This window comes from Giraffa tippelskirchi, chromosome 10, assembly GCF_054371585.1.
Source record: "Giraffa tippelskirchi isolate mGirTip1 chromosome 10, T2T-mGirTip1v1.2.pri, whole genome shotgun sequence".
NCBI classification, from domain to species: domain Eukaryota; kingdom Metazoa; phylum Chordata; class Mammalia; order Artiodactyla; family Giraffidae; genus Giraffa; species Giraffa tippelskirchi.
In genome coordinates this window covers 24268648-24296406 of record NC_137284.1, presented here as the reverse complement: position 1 = coordinate 24296406, position 27759 = coordinate 24268648, and the positions used below count along the sequence as shown (strand labels likewise).

General features: G+C 40.8%; 1 protein-coding gene across 3 annotated transcripts in view; it reads right to left on the bottom strand.

Moving 5' to 3' along the window:
• Positions 1-27759, bottom strand: part of NELL1 (neural EGFL like 1) — a 987615-nt gene that overhangs the window by 711428 nt on the left and 248428 nt on the right. For all 3 annotated transcript variants that reach the window (XM_081533742.1, XM_081533741.1, XM_081533740.1), the window contains exons 6-10: positions 24709-24781; positions 24002-24084; positions 15430-15564; positions 11627-11729; positions 2134-2207 (exon numbers count right to left, since the gene is read on the bottom strand). In XM_081533742.1, coding sequence (XP_081389868.1) covers positions 2134-2207; positions 11627-11729; positions 15430-15564; positions 24002-24084; positions 24709-24781 — 468 coding nt within the window. The remainder of the gene's footprint in view (positions 1-2133; positions 2208-11626; positions 11730-15429; positions 15565-24001; positions 24085-24708; positions 24782-27759) is intronic.

Sequence of the window (27759 nt, the reverse complement as noted above, 5' to 3'; positions counted from 1 at the left end):
CAATAACAATGGTAAGTGCCTATCCAGTACACTGGCATTCAAATCCACGCCCATCTCTTTGAAAGGTCTCCAATAGTGTCTGCCCTGAGTCTCTCTGATGATAACAGAGACTGAATCACAATTATGACCCTTGTCAAGAATCACCCGCTACTTCTGCACAGTATGTGAAGGGGGCCGCTGGCTGTGAGTGACAGCTACAGGCTGGATACTGGGATCATCAGCAGAGTGGGTAAAATTGCTCTAGCCATCCCAGCTTCCCTTGAGGGGGAAGAAAAATGTAAGGGTTTTAGCATCTAAATCCTCTTCTCTCCCCTCAAAGTGAGGCAATCTACAGAGAATGTGGCATACGTCTTCTATTCAGGAAGGACACATATGGTCATGGGGAAAAAGAAGAACTCACATGTGTTGAGGGCTTACTTCGTGCCAGCCAAGTTCTTCACATGCTTTATCTCATTTAATCCACTCAACACCCCATATGGTAATGTGCCAGCCCCAGGTCAGGGACCGCCCACCCACTCCTAGATCTGGAAGCTTCCATGGTTGACTGAGACGCCACGGAGCCCTCACTGTCACACTGTCCTTGCCTCTGCTGCAGACTAAGGAGGCCCCCACACAGAGCCCACTGTCACAGAAGGACCACAGCTGCATACCCACCAGACTGCCTCGACCCACGGAATCTCTGCCATTCCCAGAGGCAGCCAAGAAAGAGTGAATGGAAAACACAGTCGAGAAGTTCAAGGGACTTAGCCCCTGAGGTAGAGTCTGGTCAGTGAGAGACGGGACATAGCAAAGAGCCTCCCCCCACCCCCGCAAGCTCCCCATAAAGAACTCTATTTGAACTCCCAAGAGTTTCTGTGGGTCTCTAAATGCCTCCTTCTCCTCAACGTTTCAAACACATACCTTTCTTTTTGCCAGCGATATGACAAAAAGCCAATGAAATGCCGTAAACGTGACAAAATGCAAATGAAATGCTTGGAAAGCGGATCTATTCTGAGACATGTGGTTCCAGCCAGCCTCCCTGAAGATGCCCCACAGAACCAGCCACACCTTGCTGTGGGGCTGCAGCTGCTCTGGAAGGCACCCCCTTGTATCTGCCCCCCTCTCTCCCATCTTTCCCTCGATCTCTCACTCCCACGATCTAGGACAGCATCTCACCCAGGTAACTGCCTGGCTAGCTCCCACCTGCATCTAGCACTGTGCTCAGTCAGGACCTCCTCAGAGAGGTCTTCCCAGACCACCCATGCCCACCTCAAAGCTCTCTCTCCCTTTAACCTGCTCTGTATTTTTATAGAATGTGACATCAGAGTTGACCCTTGAACAACGCAGGGGTTAGGGATACTGACCCTTCACACCATCTAAAATTGGCACATAATTTATAGTCAACTCTCTGTATCTGTGTATCCATGGTTCTGCATCCAGGAATTCAATCAAGCACAGACAATGTAGCATCACAGTATTTGCTACTGGAAAAAAAATCCATGTATAAGTGGACCTGCACAGTTCAAACACGTGTTGTTCAAGGCTCAGCTGTATCTTGTATATCTATTTGTTTATATCTTTCTGCCTATCTCCCCACCAGACTGCAAATTCTCTAAAGACAAGGGCTTTGTTTTGTTCACTGTTGTTCACCCAGAATCTAACAGCATGCTGATAAGTAGCACTTGCCCAATGCATGTTTGCTGAATGATTTACTGAATGAGATCTATGGTTCCACAAATCTAACCTCGAGGAATACACGAGAGGGGGCAGGCAGGAGACAAGCATTTTCTAACACTGTCTCAGACACTGAGAAGTAGAGGTGGCACTATCCACAATTCATATCACAGACTAATTGCCCCAATACCTAATCAAAACCTTTCCCCAGAGCCAGCTGACAAGCTCCCTGACTCATGGTAGCTGCTAGCTCCCTTCCCCTTCTCACTTCCTTCCCTGACCGTCTTTCCCAAGACTACGTGATCCACAGCTAACCACAAGCTAACCACACAATGACAGTGGCTGAGAACTCCCCATCCTGGACTCCAGCCCAATCAGAGTCTTTCCCCGCCTTGAGCCAGTATGCTCCATTTCAGAACCCTACCTAAAGCCCACATCTCCTTCCCTACAAGTAATGGGAACCGTAAGATTGAAACTTACTCTGCATTCCCGACAGCTCTTGCTTAAAATCCGCTGGCCTTCTGCGAGGACTTTTCCTCCATAGATACATTTTGCTGTAATAGAACAGAAAAGCAGGTCAGACAGTCATATTATGTAACAAAATGACCTCCAAGGCACTGTCCAACTCCAGTAGATTCCACAGAACATAAATACTCTAAGCAACACAAATCTCTATGCATGTCTAGAGTAAGACATGGAAATAGTATGGGAGTAACCGCTGCTTCCCCTATCAGACTATCTTCTTGATTTTGTTTGCCATGAGTCCTTCACATCAAGATTATACAACTATTTCCTTGTTGCAGTTGCTGAAGGACTAGAGAATGAATTGCTGAGGTCAGTGTTAAAACAAGGAAGAAGTGGTTGTCATCACCATGGAGTACAAAAGCAGTAGCTTTGATTCAGCTACTCCCGCCATAAAATGAATGACTGGGTGAAAAAGAACTCACATACATTCAATTCATCAGGACCTCAGTCACAATGCAGAAGAACACATTTTCCCCCTTTGTAATCATACAAAGCCCATGTCTTCAGCTTATCTGTTCCCAAGAAGCTCAGAAAAGAAACACAAGTCTGTACCATGCTATATCAATGCACTAGAGAGATTGCCTTTGGAAAGGTGAGCTTAACAGGCTAATAGGGAAGGGAGGGAGAAGAGATGGGCCTTGGAAAAAAGTTAACAGAGAAGCATAAATGCTGACCCACTTTTAAGCAACTGAAGAATATGTTTAATTTGATATGACCCTAATGTGTCTCTGTCAAATTCTCCAGTCACATCAACAGGAACAAGGAAGCAACACCCTTGTGTTGTAGCAAGTGCTACTTCTCAGCATGCTGTTAGATTCTGCGTGAACCACACCCCTCCCCTGCACAATCAGGATCCTTCCAGCCCTACTCCTCAGGAGAAGAAAAACTGAAGAAAATCACTCTAAGAGATCTCCACCACTAGTTCACTGTCTTATCAATACCACCCCATCTCTCAGAGCCTCCATTTCTGCTTCTGTTAAAAACAGGTAAATTCAATTTGATAGTTTCTTAGTTCTACCATCTTCAGACTCATGGAATGTTCAGGTACGTAGAGACCCTAGCAAACAACTCATGCAACTCCTTCATTTTGGCCACAGGGAAGAGGAAAGCTCAGAAACATTGCTTTACTTAACATCGTGATCCCACAGCAGATGCTGTAGTAGGCAACCCAGATCTCCCTCCATGGCCAAAGGTCACATTCCTGAAACTGTCATGATAAGTGATGACCAACAGCTCTCAGCTGAACAGCGATTGCAGACGTGCCCTTGTGCAAAGTCAAGGGCCCTTCCCAGGGCAGCCCACATCCAACGGGTGGTTGATGAAGGAATTGCAAAGTCCGAAGGTCTTCCAGCTCCAGAATTTCTCACTATCTCACTCCCACCCTAGAACCGATCTTGAACTTCCTAATCAAGTACAACCGAATCTCCATTTCAGAGTCTGTTCCTCTAAGAACTTTCCCTGCAACAACACATACCTGACTCAAATCTGTGCGTCTCTAGTATCTGCTTTCAGTGAATGGCACTAGTATCCATCCCAGCCCCCCACCCACACCCCACCACCTGGGGTCCTTCGAACCCCTCTCTTTCCTCAACCCCATGTCCAATCAATATTCAAATCCCTGCCAGGCCTCCTCTTCAAGTTTCTCAAGTCAACCAACTTCTCTCCATCACCTGCCCCCAGCTGTCATCTTCACTCAAACCATCCCTCCTCTTTAGTTGAGTAGAAAACTTCCTAACTTGTCTTCCATGTTCTGGTCTAATCTTAGCCAGTTCTTCCCTTAACAACCATCAGACATATTTTAAGTACAAATAGGAGGCTCTGCTTCAAAGTCATTATGAGTTGCTCACGCTCTCAGAATTTAATTCAAATTCCTGAAGTCAGCATGCAAGGCCATCCCTGCAGCTCCTCCTTATCCCTTAGGTTTCACCAATTCCTGCTTGCTCACTCTCCCTCTGAAACTCCCAAACACTCACACCTCCACTGAGACTCCAGCCATGCTTTCTTCTCCAGAACACTCAGTCTCATGCACCTGCTGCTGGTAACCTTCTGTCCTGTATACCATCAATTTCACCTTAATCCTGACCTCCCCCTAAGAAGTTTGTTGAGTTTTTTTTAACCTCAAGCACTGGAGAACCGTCCTCATCCTGTGCTTCTGTGGTACCCTGGACCTCGCCCTAACAGAACATCTATCGCATTTTATCTCTGTTGCCCCAATGAGGGTAGGATCTATGTCTATTCATAATTTTATCCCTAGCCCCAAGCTCCATGCCTCTCTGGGCTTAATGTTAGTAACAATAATTTTAGAATTAATGAGCCTCCTAAGTAGCAAAAATAGAGACATTTGCTGATTCCCAGATGAGAATTCTTCCTGCTATTCAACGCTATTCCAAACATTAAAAGCAGATACTAAGGTTTTCAGAGCAAAACCAACTACAAACTAGAAAATCAATACAATTTTCTAGATAACTCCCTTCCTCGCTTCATTAAAACAAATTATCCCTGAACATCTTTTATGCCTCAATTTTCTAGATAAATCAGTTGCCTCTGACTCATTGGTCCTAATGAAAATGTGGATTCCCAAATGTGCTTACATTGGGAGACCACACTTCCAAGGGCCTGAAATTCCTGCCTAATAAACTCCCACGCTCCCAAATGCAGCTGCTGCCAACTTGGCAAGATGGCTCACTCCAGAGTGACAGTTGTGCTAAATACACTGCTGTCAAACCTGCCATCTGCTCCTTGGCCCAGGCTGGGACCAAGACCTCCCTTCTCATTTTACACCTTGCCACCCCCATGATGCTGTGATCACACTTGCTGCCCTGTCTGAAGACATTCGCCTGACTTCTCTTGTCCTCTAATTGACACTCATCCCAGAGCTTCGATCTGAACACAGAAGTGTCTTACAGTTCACATTCAAACCACACACGGGGACACATCCATCCTTCAAATTTACAGATCTGGTGTAAAAACTAAGTATCCACTGAACTTTGTGTCTTCACATACACATGTCCATGCCTGCTAAGTTGTGTACGACTCTTTGCCACTCCACGAACTGTAGCCTGCCAGGCTCCTATGTCCACGGAATTTTCCAGGCAAGAATACTGCAGTAGGTTGCCATTTCATTTTCCAGGGGATCTTCCTGACCCAGGGATCAAGCCCAAGTCTCCTGCTTGGCAGGCATTTCTCTACCATTGAGCCACAGTCCTCACATATGGAGGCTGCAAAAGACATCAACATGATGGCTGATGTGCCTCAGCCATTCACAACCTTGGCACAGACACAAGATGTGTACATGATGATATCAAAAAGTATCTATGGAATTATCTTAGGACAGTTCAGCATCACCACTGAGGTCACGAGGCTTTCTCACCTTTGCCCACTTCTCTGATGGTACCCCTCCTTCCCCTGCTGTATCCCTAACACCAGTCCTCACTATCCAACCTCTTGACCTACCGCCAAAAGGCTTATTTTTGATGTCTGAGGAAATTCAAACAGAAGGTGAGTCAGGCTCCGATGCCTGTGGCTGGGGCATTTGGGACTCCGTTCCAACAGCTTTTGGTACGAGTGGAAATGTAAATGGATACCTAAAGCCCTTCACACCACACTGGGTACATGCAAACAAGACTATTTCACAGTGTCTGACCATGAAATTGAAACCCCGCACCAATACACATTTCTTCATGATGTCAGAAACAAATGTACTGGGGGTTTAGAGAAATAGGCAGTTGTATCTTTTTCCACCCAGACACCCGGCTCTTCAAATTCAAACCTGATTTCTCTAGTGCAATGGATGGACACTTTTTGCCATTTGGGTGCACACTAACTTAACAGCTGACAGGCACCACATGGCACTCCTGTCAGTTGTGGACGTGAGGTTGCTCTGTCTTTATTTAGATATTTGCACTCTGCACACACTGTGCCATCCCTTGGCACTTGACAGCTAAGAACATCAAAATCAACACTCCATGTTGCACTTTAAAGGAGAGCGGCAGATCAGAAAGTCTGAACACCCAAGGAGCCAGCCTCACTCGTTCACAGACCTGGCTTCAGATACTGCTTCTCGGAGCAAGACACCCACATCAAACTGGTTCTCTCTCAGGCATCTGCAACGCCTCTGAAACCATTTCTTCCACCTGCTTTATTTCTGTTAATCACACTAGGAGTCTCCCATGCGCTCTTGTTCAAAACCTGGCAAAATCTGCCTTATAGATGCTCTGTCTCTGATTCCGTCATCTCAAATAAAAAGAAAAAAAATGCTTACAGAGTACCTACCATGTGCCAGGCCCTTTGGCTATCACTCATATTGATCCCTTCCTTTTCATCTCCCCAGGCAGTGCCTGTCAGCCAGCTTCATCACCTTTGCCTGCAGAATGCCTGAATCCTACACTCAACTCCCTGTCTGCAGCTCTCCCCACGCAGTGACTTTCGTCAAAGCATTTCTTTGATTATGCCACAACCCTGCCTCAAAATCTTGCTTTTGAGCCCCCAGATAAATGCTGTGTTTACTTCATGATTCTACACGTGCAATTCCCTTTGGCAGGTATGTTCTTACCTACCTGTCCACATGGCAAACTCCTATTCATCTGTCAACACCCTACTCAGCTGTTCCTTCCCCTACAAAGCTCTCCTAACACTCACACACACACCCATGTTTCTGATGGAATTGATCACTCCCTTCGCTGTGCCACCTCTGCACTTCACATAGCATGCATGCTGTACAATACTCTTATAATGAGATGATACAAATATCTCCCTGGATAGCATGCGGTTGAGGAGACAGTTAAAAGCATTAGCTCTGAGCCAGATGACCTGAGTTTTATTTTGGTTCAGCCAAGGCTGAGAGACCTTGGACAAGTTAGTTCTCCGCTCTGTGCTTCACTTCCTCATCTATAAGATGGGGATCATAGTGGAACCTATAACCGGGGGTTATTGGAAGAATTACATGAATTAATGACCATGAGAAGGCTTAACACAGTGTCTGACATAGAATGAAAGATCCACTTTTTCCCTCTGTTGTGCCCAGAGGTAAGAACAGAGGTGGGAGAAGAACTTCAATAAGGATGACTAAAGGAATTCAATGAAATGTGATCGCCATCATGCATCCCCTGAAACACCTTTGCAGCTTATTTCTACTTCTCACCCACAGAAACCCTCTATTATCAAATAGACTATCTCCCTCTCCTTCTACCACTTCTTTTCCTTTCAAATACTGTCATGGAAAGCTCAAGATTTCCTCTCCATCCTTTCCCTTCTCTCTCATCTCTGATAGCTCCCAAATCTATCCAAAAGAATACTGATTCTTACTTCACGCTATATGACACTCTTTAGGTCCATCCACATCTCTACAAATGATCCAATTTCATTTCTTTGTACAACTGAGTAATATTTCATTGAACATATGTACCACATCTTCTTTGTCTGTTCCTCTGTTGATGGCCATTTAGGTTGCTTCCATGTCCTGGATATTGTAAATAGTGCTGCAATGAACACTGGGCACAGGGAACTCTACTTGATGCACTGTGGTGACTTCAATGGGAAGGAACTCCAAAAGGGAGAGGAGATATATATATATATATGTAGCGGCTGCAAAAGACATCAACATGATGGCTGATATACATATATATATATGGCTGATTCATTTTGCTGTGTGGTAGAAAGACAACACTATAAAACAACTATACTCTGAAAAATTTAACCACACACGCAAAAAGGATTCTAGGACACCACTGCCCAGAGATTCTGATTTAGTAGGTCAGAGAGGGCCCCTAGGACCCTCAAGAAGGTATCTCAAGAAGTTCACTAGGTGATTCTAATGAGTAGCTGCTGCTGCTGCTGCTGCTAAGTCGCTTCAGTCGTGTCCGACTCTGTGCGACCCCATAGACGGCAGCCCACCAGGCTCCGCCGTCCCTGGGATTCTCCAGGCGAGAATACTGGAGTGGGTTGCCATTTCCTTCTCCAGTGCATGAAAGGGAAAAGTGGAAGTGAAGTCGCTCAGCCGTGTCTGATTCTTAGCGACCCCATGGACTGTAGCCTACCAGGCTCCTCCGTCCATGGGATTTTCCAGGCAAGAGTACTGGAGTGGGGCGCCATTGCCTTCTCCTAATGAGTAGCTAGATATGTTCAATTTCTTGATTAGAGCAGACACCCAAGAAATGTTTGAGGAATGAAACTCCTGCACCACTTTCTGGACTCCCATGCCCACAGCTAAGGAATCTAGAAGGCTCTCTGGAGTTTACCTTGATGCATTCCAAAAAGATGAAATACCTAGTATCAGGAATTATGAAAACTACCTTGCTCTTGGAGATGGCCTGATTTGTTGGGCCTTTTAATCACAACAAAAGGACAAAGTACTTTTTTCAGGCAATGAGTTGAGATATGAACACTTAGACCAAGTTCTTTCTTATTTCCACATGGATGCCCTCATCTGTAAGTGCTGCAGCTCCTGAAGCCATGACAAGAGGATAAACATTTGGTAAGTGAGCAGGTGAAACAATCTGCTTTCAAGTTTCGGCTCTTGAATCAAATCAGTACTTTTTCTCAGCGACCCTAGGACACTACCCCACCCAAACCCAGAGAGGAGCTTAGGAAATTTTATCTGAAAGGGACAACCAAAGGATTTCCCATCCTTTATCTGATGTGAAGATATCTGAAAACTTCTGTGTATTTTTGAATTAGAGTTTTCATCCTTTATATATATATTTGCACCCAGGAATGGAATTGCTGGGTGCATATGATAATTGAGTAGTGTTTTTAATCATTTCTTTGTATTACCATCTTATTAAACTATAAACATCTCAAACTACTGATCAGAGTTGCTGAGAAAATTTGTACTACCTAGCTAAATGGTTACCAATTCAAAACAAAGGCAAAAAACATACTGATAGTTTAGCTGGCTCATTTATCAACATCTTGGTAAAAACAGGTAAGCTTTCTGAAAAGCTTTTTTTTAAACATAAAACTCTCCAATAAGTTAAAGAAAAATGACTATACCACACACTTCTAGTGAGAGGACAATTTGATGATATGTAACAAGAACTTTGAAAATGTCAGTTTCTTGGCGCAATAATTCTACTTTGGAAAATCCAAAGAAAATGTGAAATAAAAAATATGGTCTCACAAAATATATTAAAGTGAAAGTGAAGGTGTTAGTCATTCAATTGTGTCTGATACTTTGGAACCACATGGACTGTAGCCCAGTAGGCTCCCCTGTCCAAGGAATTCTCTAGGCAAGAATACTGGAGTGGGTAGCCATTCCCTTCTCCAGAAGACCTTCTTGAGCCAGGACTTGAACCCAGGTCTCCCACACTGCAGTCAGATTCTCTACTGTCCGAGCCACCAGATTTTGAAAATGTCAGTCTCTTGGCCCAATAATTCTATTTTACAGAATTCAAAGAAAATATAAAATACAAAAATGTGTCCTTACAAAAAACATATTATTGAATAGTGATTTATAATAATGAAAAGTGGGAAACAATCTAGTTATCCAACAACTGGGGAATAATTAAGTTATGCAACAACCAAATAGTAGAACACTATGAAGCTCTTTAAAGTGAAGTTCATACAGTTTTTAAAAGCACAAAAATATACTTAAGTGATAACGGCAAATCAATAAAGTAGGTTAAAATTATCTATACAATAAGAACTCAACTGTCCACAAAATAAAAGTTTTTTAAAAATGAAATCCACTATGATTTCAAGTGTTTGTTTTCAAGTGGTGGCATTCTGGGTAATCTTCTATCTTTATCTTTACCCTCCTCTGTGTTTTCACAGTCACAATGACACAGAACAGCTGAAGACTCACCTATGCCCATGTCCAAATAACATCTGCCAAGAGACAGCATTTACAGATCCATGGAGCTCAAGATAATAGGTTAAAAATACCTCATGGTTTTTAAACAAATCCCTAATAGTTTCTCAACTTATTCCTCTGCTATTATACAGAATACATCAATATATAAAAATAATCTATACATATTATTCTAAAAACTATCTTTCCATCATGGAATCAAACTATAATCTCAACATCTGGGCCCTTGATCTATCCATGACTTCCAAAAGTGCTTGGAATAAAAACAAGAAAGTTTCTTTTAGATTAACTTGGAGTAGGCCCTCCAGAGTAGTGGATGCACCATATAAACCATAAAAAGAAGACATTTTTCAAAGTTCCTTTTGAAAGGATATAAAAAAAGATTGGGCTAGTACAACCAGAGCAGCTATCTGCATTCCCACCGTCATATTAGGGGACATGCTGTTCTTGACAAAAAGTTAGTGTTTTGAAGATCTAGTAATGATGGTGTTTTTTGGCATAGAAATGATTTTGAAAATTATCCATCAGATGGCACATTTCCAACTTAAACTTTCCTTTTTCAGTGAAGAGCTTATGGTCTGATAAAAAGACTGAAGGCTCTGTAGTCAGACAGAATTTGCTTTATATTTCACCTCTGTCACTTAGTAGTCTTGCAAACTTGATAAGTTATCTTCCCTAAGTTTCCTATAAATAGTAATAATAACAATCCCCCCTAAAATATTCCAGTGAGGATTCAATAAACTAATAGAATGAAACCACTTAACGTAGTAACTGACACATACCATACCAGTTATTCTAAATGACAGCTTTTATTCTTCCTGCTTGTCTCTGTTCATGTCACCATTTCATTTGAAATAGTGTCCTCTGTAATACAGAGTGAAAAGGATTTTTAAATCATTGTATAATTTGGACACACCAACTTTGAAGGACATTGTCCTAATATTTTAACTGAAGTTCAATCCTGAAATTCCTAACAAAGGCCCTTTAATAATAGGAAGCCTAACTAAAATCTCGGATAACCAAAACACAGAGCGTGGGCCTTACCTTGATCAATCAAAATGAGTGGACCAGGGGCTTCCTCGCTGGTGCAATGCAGGGGACAGGGGTTTGATCCCTGGTCTGGGAAGATTCCACAGGCCGCAGAGTAACTAAGCTTGTGTGCCACAACTACTGAAGCCCACGCAGCTAGAGCCTGCGTCCCACAACAAGAGAAACCACCTTGACTAGAGAAAGACCACACACAGGAACGAAAACTCAACACAGCCATAAATAAATGTTTAAGAAAAAAAAAAAGAAAAATGAGGCGACCAAAGCACACAGAGCCTTGGAGTCATGACTTCACAGATCAACTCCACCCACCCCCAATTGTTTGATCCTGGGCAACTGACTTAATCCGTGTCAATGCCAGTTCCCTGTACAAAAGAATGGAAAGAATAGTAACTAAGGTTGATGCGAGGATTAAAAAAAAAAAAAGTATATATATAGATATATATATAGCCTATGTAAAGGGTCTGCACATCACAAGTAATCAATTGCTAGTGTTGATATTTCATCAATGTTGCTCAGTTGGGGTCTGAAAAAAAGGGGAATAAGTCAATCTCGAAGCACTGAGGGCCACCCTGACCCTCAGTCAGTACTTACGTCGGCAGACCTTACAGCACTGGCCGGCAATGTGCACAGGGAGGGAGTCTGGAGAGCAGTTGAGGGGGGGACAGGACATCCTTCGGCATTCCACAGCCCCGCTCTGAGGAAGGAACAGCAGGAAAAGGCATCTCAGCAAAGGTGACCGCAGCAAGACAAAGCTCAAATTCCATCCCAGAAACTTCACCAGGAAAACAGAAGTAGTGCAAGGAGTTCCCTGGGGCTTCCCAGGTGGCTCTAGCGGTAAAGAACCCTCCTGACAAAGCAAGAGACCTAAGAGATGCGGCTTCAATCCCTGTCGGGAAGATCTCCTGGAGGAAGGCACGGCAACCCACTCTACAGATAATTTTCTCCAGCCCATATGAAACCATGCCATCTCAATTACTTTTCTGGTTTACATCACTGGCTTCATTCTGCCCATCAGACTAAACAGATTAGGCAGAAAACAAAAGCCTATTTTTACAAGAACATAAGTAACACCTTTTGCAGACCCTGAAATCACTGTTGAAGCACTAACAATCGTTTTGTATTTTTGCAGACAAACAATGGCATTCATTAGACACTTAACAAATAATTTCAGCTGGACAGGGTTTACATACTAATGTGGGGTGAGGATGGGGGTTCTTTAATTCTCCAAAACAGATCAAATAATAGATACAAATAATACAACTAATGGATAATCTGAGAGTCAGGGGGTCCTGCAATTCTCTAAAACAAATAATGGATACCTTGTAAAATACAATGAAGACACCTAGAAACTAATTAACCTCCTTTTAAAATGTATTCTAGCAGAGAAAAGCTGTGACTGTAGTGAGCCACTCAGTTCAGTTCAGCCACTCAGTCGTGTCCAACTCTTTGCAACACTATGGACTGCAGCACGCCAGGCCTCCCTGTCCATCAACAACTCCCAGAGTTTACTCAAATGCATGTCCACTGAGTCAGTGATGCCATCCAACCATCTTATTCTCTGTCGAACCCTTCTCCTCCTGCCTTCAGTCATTCACAACATCACAGTCTCTTCCAAGGAGTCAATTCTTTGCATCAGGTGGCCAAAGTATTGGAGTTTAAGCTTCAACATCAGTCCTTCCAATGAATATTCAGGACTAATTTCCTTCAGGATGGACTGGTTAGATCTCCTTGCCATCCAAAGGACTCTCAAAAGTCTTCTCCAACGCCACAGTTCAAAAGCATCAATTCTTCTGCGCGCAGCTTTCTTTACAGTCCAACTCTCACATCCATACATGACTCCTGGAAAAACCATAGATTTGACTAGACGGACTTTGTTGACAAAGTAATGTTTCTGCTTTTTAATATGCTGTCTAGGTTGGTCATACTTTTCTTCCAAGGAGTAAGGGTCTTTTAATTTCATGGCTGCAGTCACCATCTGCAGTGATTTTAGAGCCTCAAAAAAAAAAACAAAGTCTGCCACTGTTTCCCCATCTCTTTACCATGAAGTGATGGGACCAGATGCCATGATCTTAGTTTTCTGAATACTGAGTTTTAAGCCAACTTTTTCACTCTCCTCTTTCACTTTCATCAAGAGGCTCTTTAGTTCTTCTTCACTTTCTGCCATAAGGGTGGTGTCATCTGCATATCTGTGGTTATTGATATTTCTCCTGGCAATCTTGATTTCAGCTTGTGCTTCATCTAGCCCAGCGTTTCTCATGATGTACTCTGCATATAAGTTAAATAAGAAGGGTGACAATATATAGCCTTGACATACTCCTTTCCCGATTTGGAACCAGTCTGTTGTTCCATGTCCATTTCTAACTGTTGCTTCTTGACCTGCAAACAGATTTCTCAAGAGGCAGGTCAGGTGGTCTGGTATGCCCATTTCTTTAAGAATTTTCTACTGTTTGTTGTGATCTACACAGTCAAAGGCTTTGGCATAGTCAGTAAAGCAGAAATAGATGTTTTTCTGGAACTCTCTTGCTTTTTTGATGATCCAGCGGACGTTGGCAATTTGATCTCTGGTTCCTCTGCCTTTCCTAAATACAGCTTGAACATCTGGAAGTTCTCAGTTCATGTACTGCTGAAGCCTGGCATGGAGGATTTTGAGTATTACTTTGCTTATATGTGAAATGAGTGCAATTGTGCAGTAGTTTGAACATTCTTTGGCATTGCTCTTCTTTGGGATTGGAATGAAAACTGACCTTTTCCAGTCCTGTGGCCACTGCTGAGTTTTCCAAATTTGCTGGCATATTGAGTGCAGCATTTTCACAGCATCATCTTTTAGGATTTGAAATAGCTCAACTGGAATTCCATCACCTTCACTAGCTTTGTTTGTAGTAATGCTTCCTAAGGCCCACTTGACTTTGCATTCTAGGATGTCTGGCTCTAAGTTAGCGATCATAGCATCGTGATTATATGGGTCATGAAGATCTTTTTTGTATAGTTCTTCCCTGTATTCTTGCTACCTCTTCTTAATATCTTCTGCTTCTGTTAGGTCCATACCATTTCTGTCCTTTATTGTGCCCAGCTTTGCATGAAATGTTGCCTTGGTATCTTTAATTTTCTTGAAGAGTCATTCCTATTATATTGTTTTCCTCTATTTCTTTGAATTGATCACTGAGGAAGGCTTTCTTATCTCTCCTTGCTATTCTTTGGAACTCTGCATTCAAATAGGTATATTTTTCCTTTGCTTTTCAGTTCTCTTCTTTTCACAGCTATTTGTAAGGCCTCCTCAGACAACCATTTTGCCTTTTTGCATTTCTTTTTCTTGGGGATGGTCTTGATCCCTGTCTCCTGTACCATGTCATTAACCTCTATCCACAGTTCTTCAGGCACTCTGTCTATCAGATCTAATCCCTTAAATCTGTCACTTTCCCTGTGTAATTGTAAGGGATTTGATTTAGGTCATACCTGAATAGCCTAGTGGTTTTCCCTACTTTCTTCAACTTAAGGCTGAATTTGGCAATAAGGAGTTCATGATCTGATCCACAGTCTGCTCCCGGTCCTGTTTTTGCTGACTGTATAGAGCTTCTCCATCCTTGGCTGCAAAGAATATAATCAATCTGATTTTGGTGTTGGCCATCTGGTGATGTCCATGTGTAGAGTCTTCTCTTGTGTTGTTGGAAGGGGGTGTTTGCTATGACTGGTGCATTCTCTTGGCAAAACCCTGTTAGCCTTTGCCCTGCTTCATTCTGTACTCCAAGGCCAAATTTGCCTGTTACGCCAGGTGTTTCTTGACTTTCTACTTTTGCATTCCAGTCCCCTATAATGAAAAGGACATCTTTTTTGGGTGCTAGCTCTAGAACGTCTTGTAGGTCTTCATAGAACCATTCAACTTCAGCTTCTTCAGCATTACTGGTCAGGGCACAGACTTGGATTACTGTGATATTGAATGGTTTGCCTTGGAAACGAACAGAGATCATTCTCTCTTTTTTGAGATTGTATCCAAGTACTGCAATGCGGACTCTTTTGTTGACCATGATGGCTACTCCATTTCTTCTAAGGGATTCCTGCCCACAGTAGTAGATATAATGGTCATCTGAGTTAAATTCACCCACTAGGTAGTTTAAAAACCAAAGGGATTCCTTCCTCCCTCTGATACTCTGATCTCCAAACAGTACGATTCTTAATAATATTAAATCATGTTATTACAGTGTGTTTGCTTTCCCTTGACAAGTACTTGTAGTTATAATGACACTTCAACTTACCTTCACAATTGCTCCTATTAGTAAATAGGCACTTAGTAAAAAGGTAGTACATTGTAGAGTTGGCTTTATAAAGAAACAGGTTACACAATAATCAGCAGAACTTCTCTTTAAACTGTTAGTCTATTTATGTACAAAGAGACTTACTTTGCATGTGCAGTTCCTGCAATGATCGCCGTCAACCCAGGAGTCTTGGTCTCTATAGAGCAATCCACTCACTTGACAGGTCTTCTCACAATGACAGTTTTCCAATTGACTAAGTCTTGTTTCTGCATAGTTCAGCTGTAAGCAAGAGTTGCTATATGTAATCTCTGTAATTCAACTGCATTGTCCTAACAAAGCTAATTGCAACAAGAAAAAATAAATCCAAGCAGGAGGTGGGGGGAGAAATGCTCAAAGCAGTTCACTGATTCTCAGCCAGATCTTTTTTTTTGGTTTTGAAGGATTTGTTTTTCTTTTTTTAATTTCACACAAGGTGGAATAATTCTAAATTGAAGACATATTGGCTCCCATGGTCTAATGAGCACCAAATGAGACATTAAACTATCTTAGGGACCTCATGGGTGTTTATCAACACGTGCTTTCAGCTCAAGCCCACAAGAAAGCACTTGTAATGAATGTGTTCAAGGACCCGTTTCAGTGTTTACAGGTGATCTAATCAGCAACTCTGAAGCACGTACATTTATCTCCTACTATTCTGTCCCTGTTCTTCACATACTAACCAAAGTGTCATGGTTTACAAGCTGGGAAGTCTCTGCTTCCTCTTCTATGAAAAATTCTGAGGAGCTGGAGCCAGAAAAAGGGTGAGTCAGAGGCAGATCTGATTTCTCCCCAGTTCAGGATTCTCCACATAGAACTCTCCAGGAATCCACTTTGGCATTCATACAAGGTCAAGAGAGGCAAACAAATCCCCAGGTGAGATGAGAATTTTGAAAAATAACCTATTTCCTTTTTCTAGGTCACTCAACTGCTCCCATCAAACACGGCATCTCAGCATCTCTGAATGAAGCTTGAATGACATCACAAGTAATCCCTTCAAGGGATCATCCAGCTTCTCTTTGCACACCTAACAGTGATAAAACATTCATTACCTTCCAAAGGAGGCTACTTCTCTTGGCTAGCTCAAGATGTCTGAAATGTCTTTCTGGCTTGAGCTGTGTAGTTCCTCTCCCTTTTTCCTATTAGATCTAGTTTTGCCTTGTAGCCAGTTCTGAGCATGTCTAATCTCTCTACAAACATTTGAGGTTTCCTCAATGCCTGCTCCAATGTCCCCATGCCTGCCCCTAACCACATTTGGTCCCACCAGATTCCCCTAATGACTCCTTGTGATATGGTTCCAAACTTCTCTTCTGGCCATTTTCCATGTATGTGACTCCAGGTTGCCTTCAAAAATATGGTTCAAAAAGCCTGAAATCTGGTATGATCTCTCTGTTGTCACATCCTTATTTACACTAAGGTGTAACTCAGCTGCATAGCAACATCACTCTTCTTCTTGCACAGAGATCACCAAGAACAAATACCACTTTCTAAAAATGTATCAGTTTCTTTTCCTTCTCAATCATATTTATATTACATATCCCCGTCTTGAGTATTTTCCCCATACAGGAGATCAAATCAGTTCTTAAACCAAACTAAGACTATTTCAGGGTAATATTTTAGTTACCATAGTTGAACCTGGCTAATGGAACTTCTACCATCTTTCTGTATTTTCAGTGGTTCCTATCCACACATGCTCCTCTCACTCATAACAGCACTATTCTCTGGAAATAGAATCCATGTGTAACTCCAACCTTAGTTTTTATCACTTATTCTATCCTCTTCCTCTACACTTTTAAAATTTCTCAAGAAAAATTGTTCCTTGTCTGCCTGTCATGGGTAGTACCAAGAGGAAGGACAAAGATGACAAAGGATCCTAAACAAACCACATGCAGTATAATCAACCCTGAAAAAACTGAGCTGACTATGCCTGAAATATTAAGCTTCCTAGGACACCTCTACAGTACAGGATCTTCCAAAAATTCAGGTCACATTTAAATCTTCAGCCTAGTCATGGAGCTTCCAGAAATGACGATAATTAAGTTATTTGGGAATTCTTTACAAAACACAGATAACACAGATTTCCGAAAGTCTGGTGACACCAAGTGACCAAAACTATATATTGGTAAGAGATAATAAGAAGTGGGGCTTCCCTTGTGGCTCAGCTGGTATAGAATCTGCCTGCAATGCACGAGACCTGGGTTCAATCCCTGGGTTGGGAAGATCCCCTGGAGAGGGAAAGGCTAACCACTCCAGTATTCTGGCTTGGAGAATTCCATGGACTGTATAGTCCACGGGGGTCACAAAGAATTGAACACAACTGAGCGACTTTCACAAACAAGAAGGGAGTGGTAATGCAGCACATATTATCTTGACCTCATTTCTATCGCCTCAGCAGTTCCTGCCTAAGGCAGTGATAGTCCTCTGACCTTGGAATGAACAAGAGCTGACCTAGAAGGGACTCTTTCCGAAAAGTGGTTCTGCATGAGTAATCCATGAGAGGAAACTGCCAGTCTTACTCTGAAAGTCTGGAACAGCTCTAGGGACCGTATCACTCTGGGAAGAGGACTTCTCAAGGACTAGTCCGAAAGGCGATTCTGTATCTATCCCAGCTTCCTGAAAATCCAGGAGCTTGCCTAAAGGCAATATTGTCAATTTCCAGTACTACCCAACGAAGCTGAGCTATGCTCACCTCCAAAACTCAATTTCAAGGAAGAGCCTCAGTTTTAATACAGTGGAAGCTATTCCTATTGCCGGTTTTGTTTCCCTTCTGAGCCTTTTTCATTTTTAATATACTTAGCCTTCTCTGAAAACAATGAAAAGCCCTAATCTCTGTAATAATAAGAAGGCATCAAACAGACTTTCAAAGACAAAGGAATACAGTAAAGCAAAAAGCTAATTTTTCAAAGGCACTTAACATGTAATCTTGCCTTCCTTCTCCCCCTACTAGATCCTGAAGCAACAATAAAGGAAAAAAAATGACTCTGAATAAAAAAAAAAAATGAATTACATTTTCTGTCACTGGCATTAGCATGCTGAATTTCTACAAATTCATTTTCAAAAGCTATTTCTACACTACCTGCCATTTTCTCAAGGAATGCCTGCAAAAGATCCAAAATAGATACAGTATCAAATCTGCATCTCTTTTCTGTTTTACCTTTGTTCAAGCATTTATCTAAGCAAACAGGGAGCGAATCATTTATTCTTAATTCTACACATTCAAAACAGGCAGCAGAGGCCTTTTTCACAGTAAGAGGTCAATGAATGAAACTAGGTACATTAGTCATGCAACTAGATTGCTTTTTTCCTTTCCTTTGAAATAATATTTATTTGGCATTTGCTATATGAAAGGGAAAAAAAAGAGATCTATTGTATTAAACCTTTAAACTTAATTGAAAAATCACTATTGAGCTCCTGGAAACAATGAAAAATCTCAAAATTAAATATGTTACAAGCTGAAATGCCACCCCAAGCGCTGCTTGATTTCCATAAGTAGATTTGTCAAAGATTTAGACAGAAGTAATCAAGAAACTACCCGTCTTCAGCATCTCTTCTTCCTGAGCTTGAAGGGAGAATGGGATTACAGCACAGGTAGGATGCAAGATCAGGACACAGCCTGACCCAATCACTGTGTACTTCGCTCAGCAGGTGTGTGGTTCTCACAGTATCAAGACTACCTGGGACAATTTCTAGAATAAGTTAAGGGATTAGTGGTCTCCAGTGGATTACTTAGGAGAGGTATCAGGGGAGGTGTGAGGGAAGGTACCTCGTTGCACCTTTCCCCCCTTGTAAAGGTATGGCTTTGCCAAACTGTAGGGATTCTTCCCCTGGAGAAGGAAATGGCAACCCACTCCAGAATTCTTGCCTCGAGAATCCCATGGACAGAGGAGCCTGGTGGGCCACAGTCCACGGGGTTGCAAAGAGTCAGACACAACTAAGCGACTAACACACACGGGGATTCTTTAAGAGGGCTCTTCTGTACCCTGGCTCCTGTTACCTGAAGCTACATGTGAGCCGCTTCCCTGATCTGTCCTTTCACACATTTTCCATCATCCCTACTTTGAAAGGAAAAAAGAAACAGCAAGCCCTCCTAGGTGCACCCCTGAGCTTACGTGGTGTCTGCGCCTGTTTGCTTTGATGTGATTTTGGCTACCAACTCCAGCCTGGCTTGTGTGCTGGGCTCACTCTCTGGTCAGATTGCATGGCTTCTCCTATTACCCAAGTGTGAGGACTTTCTGCTGCTTTCCAAGACCTCCTGGATCTAGACCAGGGCTCTGACAGCAACTCTCATGCAATCTTCATAAAATGAAGAATAACGATTATCGTTTTATGGATGGGGAAACTGCAGTTGGAAATGAGATCAGTGACTCATTCCAGGCTGCAAACATTGAAAGAAGTGATAAAAATGAGATTCAACATCAGATGAATCTCACTCCAAAGCCCATTTCTATCTCCACCAAGATCTGTATGACTAATGCCTATTTCAATCATAGCTGCTGGGCAACTCAAACCAAACCTCCAATCCTATTAGCTAAATCTTGGCTTATTTAACCAAAGGCAAAGTGCAAATACAGATGGATTTAGTGCCCCAGAATTCCCTTTGTACCCAGGAATCCTACTTGTCTTCTGGTTTGGCTTATCGCCCCAGACTCCATCTCTTTCACTCTGCTTCCAGTAAGATGGCAGACTAGGAACCCTGAAAGACTTTCCTACTTGAACCAACTAAAATGCTGGATAAAATATACAAATCAAAGCTTTTAAAAAGGAAGAAAGCCATAGTGGCCAAAACAAACTCACAGCCAGGGATCCAGAGAGGTGAGTGAGCACCAAATCTCCATGATGTCAGCCAAAACATGGAGCCTTTGAGCTCCCACCTTGATGACTGCAGAGGGGGGCAGGGAGATAAACAGGGTCTGCCCAAGATGAGGTGTCTTAAAGGAAATGCCTACGTCAAGGTGGGGCCCCAAAGGGCTGTACCCTCAGCTTCAGAGTGAACTAAAAAGAAATAAGGCTTATACAGGCACAAAAGGAAGACCATCCAGTTCAGACTGTGGTCCTGGCTAGAGGGAAACATCTTCCTTGTGAAGTCTTAAGGAATTCTTTGCTGAGAATTCACCTGGCTGATCCCAGGTTTGCAGTCTAATTCTGAGTCATCCCAATGACCTGAAGAACCTTAAAGAGATCATCCAATAGACGTTGCCCCTGAGTGGCCCTGGCAGAAGCCCACATAATGTGAAGCCAGATCTCAGAAAATTGCCACACATATCTAAGGAAAACAAGTAGCTATAACCAGATGGGTGAGATCAGAGGCCTTGCTCTTACCTGATCTTCTTCCTTCAAAAGCTACTACAAGCTCTGTGCTCACGTCTCACTCCCAACAGATACCATCTGAACACACACTCCTAGTTTTCTCTCATTTTATGTGCCATGCTTCTTCTCACTATTATTTCCATCCTCTTACTGGCAGCATCTTCCTCTCTTTTTCCATCAGTCATTCCTCCTTTATATCTTTTGATTCTCTTTCTAATCCTTTCTCCTCCAACCATAAACTTTGTCAGTCATGATCCAACTTTCAGAATCTAAGCTTGAGTCCCAGCTTTGCCACCCAATTTTCTTGGGAAAACTTACACAACCTTCTTGGAACTCCAACGTCTCCTGGACAGTGGGCTAATAAACCTGACTCAGGATTGCTGTAAGGATTAAAGAGAGGGAATCTACAAATTTAAGCATTGTAACAAACACATAGTAAGTGTTCGATAAATATTACCTAGTATGAGTATCTTTCTAGCTTATTCTAGATCAGGGGTTGACAAACTAAAGCCCATGGACCAAATCTGGCTCACCATTTATTTTTGTATGGCCTGTGAGCTGAACATGATTTTTATATTTTTCAATGATTATATTTTTTTAATTGAAGTATGGTTAATGTACAAGATATTATAAGTTACAGGTGTACAATATAGTAATTGACAATTTTTAAAGGTTTACACTCCATTTTTAGTTATACAATATTGACTATATGCTCCTTGTTATATAGTAAGCTATCATGATATACTATACAATAGTTTGTACCTCTTAATTCACTACCCCTATATTGTTCCTCCACCCTCCCACACTAGAAACCACAATTTTGTTCTCTATAAGTCTGCTTCTTTTTTGTTATATTCACTAGTTTGTTGTATTTTTTAGATTCCACATATAAGTGATATCAAACACCATTTGTCTTTTGCTTATTTATTTTGCTTAGTATAATACCCTCCAAGTCCACTGCTGTGAATGGCACAATTTCACTCTTTTTTTATGGCTGAGTAGTATTCCATTGTGTGTGTACATGTCACCTAAGGCTGAGTGGCATCTTTCTTGGTCCAAAAATTTGGTAGCAAGCTATAATATACATGTACGTACCACATCTTCTTTATCCATTTATCTGTTGATGGACACTAGGGTTGCTTACATAGCTTGGCAATTCTAAATAAAACTGCTATGAACACTGGAGCACATGTATCTTTTTGAATCAGTATTTTTCTTTTCTTTGGATACGTACCCAGGGACAGAATTGCTGGGTCATAAGGTAGTTCTACCTTTAGTTTTTTGAGAAACCTCCATACTATCTTTCACAGTGGCTGCCTCAATTTATACTTCCACTAATAGTTTACAAAGTTTCTACTGTAAATGAAAACAATTCAACAAAGTATTATAAGAGTTTACATAGTTTCCCTTTACTATGGAGAAAACAGTAACATCTGTTACTTGTGTTCTTTTTGAAGATAGCCAATCTGACAGGTGTGAGATGATATATCATTGTGTGGTTTTGGTTTGCATTTCCCTGATGATTAGCAACGTTGAGTATCTTCATGTTATACTGATCAATTTCATTCAAGTGAAATAAATATATACATCATGTTCGCAATTTTGCTTCTTGATCTAAAAAAACTAAAATTTAGTAACCGGCCCTTTACAAGAAAAGTTTGCCAGCTACCCTTCTAGATTATCATGTGTTTCAAATTTTGCAGTGAAAATTGAAGTACTCAGTTTTCTAATTATAATTCTATTCACAGTTTGAAAGAAATAGATTTATAAATCTTCCACAGTGCTGGGGGTGTTTAGAAGGTGGATTAAACCATTTTCTGCTTGTAATCACCCACAATTAAATATATTCTGCCTCACAAATGCCCACTTTACCTAATAATGTTTTGAGGACAGAGCTCAATGCGGCTGCTAGATAATGTATAGCTAAAAAGAGAAAAATGGCATTCCTGCAACAAGAAAGAATGAGAACAAAAAGGGCGCCATCAACTCCAGGATATGGAGGACCTCAGTCACCTGAAGCTGAGTGGCATGTTTCTTGGTCCAAAAATTTGGTAGCAAGCTAAAATATAATTAACAGTATTGAGATCAAGCTGCTCCAGACAATATAAAATAATAGCTTCTACACGCCACAAGCTGGGAAGGCAAATAATTGCCTGCGTTTCACATTTCCACTATACTCTGAAGTGAAAAGCTCTGGATTCTCCATTTTAGTTTCTCTCTTTATGAAAGTGCTCTGTCTCTCCTTTGCAGACAAAAGGAGACTTGGCCAAAAAGCCTAGTTTGAAACAGAAACAGCCTTCAGCAGCACAATCTTTGAGTCCAAAATACAGCCCTACCTGCCAAACACTGAGCTACCCCACCAACTTTTCCCTCGTACTATGGCTGATGGCAGGAGCCATCACAGCCTCAGGTGGAATGGGATTAATGTATCATTTTCACTGTTATTAAAAGTCTTCCTAAAAAAAAAAAAAAAAAAGTCTTCCTTTTGCAGAGTATAATGTCTCTTAGGCCCGACCTAATTCTTTCTTCGCCCTAGGCCGGAACTCATGTCCACGACTGACTGGTATCATAACAACAGCATTAGCCGCGTTTTCTATTTATTCAGCACCTTTCTTCACAAGGCTCAGGGCTTTTCATTATCAATCTAAATTTTAGGAATATACATTATTAAAGCCCCTAATTGTCTACATTTCTGGCTCTGCCACTCAAGACGACGTCTGTGGGGATAGTAATCACTTCATCACTGTCTCCTCTGTGCCTAACACAGTGTCCAGCAAATAGTAAATCCTCAAAAGATGCTTTTCAAGTGGATGAAGGAGAAAAGGGAGAGATACAGAAGTAGAAGACTGAAGGTGTTAAAGGCAAACTTGCCTCCTTGACTATTTGAACTCAGGACCAGTTTTGAAATGAATCACGTATTAGAAATGTGATATAATGCCTTCCTGTGACAGTAATCTGTTCCTAACAACAGTGATTTTGCCCTTTCTGATTATTGGCAATTATTCTTGCATCCCAAATACATTTGCTTATAAGCAGCATTGACTCTGACCATATATCAGCTCTCAGTGTTACTAGTTTAACAGCCAATGGGAAAATTCCTTTTCCACTCCCAGGGAGGCTACAGTGATATATGTTGCCTCTTTCTTCCAAACATTTTTCAAGTAAACATTTTGATACAGCTGAACAGCATCAAAGACGTAAATGGTTATGTTTACTATAGGTTGTCCTATTTCAAGAAAGAGTAAACCATTTTTATGGTAACATATTGCAGATGCCAAAGCTAAAAAAATGTTTCCATTATAGCAAATCACTCTGAGCTCCAGAGAGGATGGACAAAAAAATGAAACATCACAAGTGAAGTTTAGATACCTACTTTTGCAGTCATCTTGGCCAAAAGCTCTTGTAAATCCATTATTCCTTGCACCAGGCTTAAGAAATCACTGCAAGTTGGGCAAGCTCAATAAAGAAAATATAAAATAAATGTTGATACTGTGCTAACAGGAGAAAATACATTTTTCAACCATAATTGTTTGGTTATATAGAAGGCTTTTCACTTTTCTTGTTAAGTTTGACTTCAAAATTGGAGTGAATTCACAAGGATTTCAGATCTAGATCTTTCCCTTTTATTAATAAAAATGAAATGAACTGAAAAGAAAGGCAGTATGTTTTAAAATGTAAAACATTTTTAAAATTAAATTAAGCTATTTTTATCAGCCCTAAAGAATTGTGAACTATCACAGAAGCAGCAAAAGTAAACTATCTAATTCAAGAAGTTTTAAAAATAGTTTTTATACATGTATTTATGTAGTTATATCGAACATAACTTTCTGTATCAATCTACAGACTAAAAACTACTCATGCTAACTTTTCTTATCTTCAAATTTTAATTCTATGAATAACACATAAACTTTTTAAAAATTCAAAGACAGAAGTAGTTAGGATACATAAGATCTCTCACTAATCCCACCACCTCACAAGTCAACAATGTAAATAGTTTGTGTATATCCTTCCTGATAGCTTCTCTCATATTATCAACAAGTTATATTAAATAACTCTGAAATGCTTTAAGTTGCTACTTACTGCGATTCAGGTTTGGACACTGTGTAATATATCCATTCGGCATGAAGATGATTTTCCCATCTTGGATAATCCCCTTGATAAAAGGAGAGAGAGGTGGCAATCAGTATTACACGTATCAGTTCAAATGGCTCTTGTCACATGCTCTCTGCAGGGAAAATTTTTTATTTAACAAGACTGATAACCTCATTCAGGAGGTGAGTTGGCCACACTGACCTACTCCAACTCATGCTCTTCCAGAAATTTCAAAACGTCCATTCATCTTGAGAAAGCTACAATTACTTACTACTGACTTATGCTAATGATATCATAGAACTAAGTACCCATCAGTCAGTGTTTTTAAACTGTCCCTCTAAAAAGGCACTGATGCAATAAAAATTCTCCTCAATGCCCTAGTCATCTTGAAACACTAAATATTGCTGATTTCCAGGATTATCTTAGGTGGGGGAAAGAGAAAATAGGAACATATTAGGCTAAAATGCTCTACTGATCCATTTAATCAAGGAAATAAAATTAGACATGGGGAAAACTAAGAACCTTGCTCTCAGCTAATTGAATAACATGAGTCTTTGCTGGTGAGTCTTAAGATTTGCTCAACATTTCACTGTGGATGAAAGGTGGTCTTTTAATTTTGCAATCTGTCTAGAAGAACAGCCCTAATTTAAGAAAGTCATTGGGGCTGCCATCTCTCAATGAAAATATTGACAAAGCTTTTGGATTTTTCATGTTGAATTTCAAGATTCTTTTTCTAGGGTATTTTTTCCCTGATTTGATGGAAGAGATATTACAGAACAGATGGAACATGTAGAAGCTGGTTCAGTATATTGAGCTTAATCTATAAATAAAATATAGGCTTATGATAGTGTGGCAAGTTTTTCAGAGAGTAACGTTTAACGTTTATGTGCTTATCCTCTGAACAGCAAAAGGTAATCAGCAAACGTTGTTTCTGCTTATTATTTCAAGATAAAATATTAATTGGAAATGTTAATAGAAACAACAGGGTCAAAAGGCCTCTTCCTCCAAACTAGATAGCTTTATTAATCTCTTCCTCTTCAAGGATGATGCAGTGTCTGTGATTACCAGAGCAGACAGCCTCACCATGGGAAGGAGGTCCCTGCCATAGTTCTTCAAAATGAATTTGCCATGTCTTGCAAGGGAATTCCAGGGAGTAATTAATGAAGCACAATCTAAGTCAATCAGCTTCTTCCTGGCACAATATTGCACAGATTTTCAAAGCGAATTATCTCCTTTGAAAGGCCAGGGCACCTTTCAAGCACGTTTGAGGAATCTGAGAAAAGCATGGGATTGGCAGTCAGTGGTTCAAGGTCTGGATCCATCTGTAGCTAACTGGGTTTACTTAAGAAGTCAACCACCTTCTCTGTGCTTCAGTCACATCATCTAGAAAAAAAGAAGTGCTGCATGCAAAAGCTGAAGAACCTTCCAGCATTCAAGTGCTGGGTCAATGAAACCCTTGTCCAAACTGAAACGGTCACAATTTAGATCTGTGTGTTTTTGCTAACTATCAAGATAAAAGAAAAAATCAGTCAATAGTGAACAAAGCTATAGGTTTCCATCAAAGAACAGACCATCAGAGAGATATAATATCACATTAGAAAATATCTGTCTAATGAGGCTAAATATGGATGAAGTTAGAGTGACTATCTAGGTCTCCCTGGGATTTAGAGATTTGGGTGCTAAAACTGAGACTCCCAGGTAAATCAGGACAACAGTTGGTCACCCTCAGTGATGCAAAAGTAGAGAAAATAGTTGTACTAGGAAAGGGCTGACTGGGTCTATTACCTACTGGTCAGAAGAGCCTAAATCATTCTTATTTTTATTAGCCATGAAAGAGACCCTTGGAAACCTAGAATATATCCGTCAGGGTATTATCTTTGCCAAAAGAAATGGAAAATCCATTGAAAGGATATCCCTTCTGGTTATCCTGTAGCTATATATATCACATATAGCAGTATTCTTTTTGGTTTTTCTGGGTTTTTTTTTTTTTTTTAATTGGCATACAGTTGCTTTACAATGTTGTGTTATTTTCTGCTGTATAGCAAAGTGGCCCTTTTATTTTAATGACTGACTGATTTCATCACTTTAAAATTACTAATTGTCTCCCCCACACTTTTCTTCTTCCTGCATCCCTCCTCACTTCTCTTTCTATTTATAATCTCCAGCACACACATGTGTGTTACACAGATCATTAGATGAAGGTCAATGGTGTTGACTTGAACAAAAATGGGAATAAGAACGGACAGATTCTTGATCCCTATCAGCACAAAACCTCAAGGCACTTCATATTTTTTTCTAAAAAAAAAGGTCACGAGGGTCAGCCCACATACTAGCCTAAAAATGTGTTCTTAAAAAAATGAACCAAGATGGGAATGCTAATTTGTTTGAATGGATATAATTCCAGGCTGGGTTAAAAAGAAAGGTGGAATATACTGTACAAATACCAACTGTAACCCAAAGAATAGTGAGTGTATGCATATACCTGTAAATACATATCTGTGTATATATCCCAGGACCTTCTCATAAAAAGAACCAAAAGGTCTTACACTGAATTGTCATATGGACTAGAGTCATCCCTTAGTAGTTGGAAGGTAATTGTGGGACCTCCTTTTTCCCCCATCCATCATGGATACAAAAATTTGCAGATTATCAAGTCTTTTATGTAAAATGATATACTACAGTATGTCTTCTGTACATACAGGCTCAGCATGCATGGAATCAACCAACTGCAGGTCAAAATTGGTTTATTCTGCAGACGTGGAAACTGCAGATAGCACACGGACTGTATTTATTTCCTGGACATTTGTCAATAAAGGAAGCATTTGCTAAGCACTTAGTTTTCTTTAGAACACACAATTTTATAAAGCATAAAGCAACAAACAACAAAGAAGCTTGATCAGCCTTATCTCTCCCAGAAAAATCATCTATGAGGATTTCTAAAGATGAAGCGTATCTTAGAGTACAGCAACTTCTTCCCCAAAAAGGCAAAGTAAGGGATAAAAAGATAGAATTTCTATTATTTTTCTTCATTTAACTTTA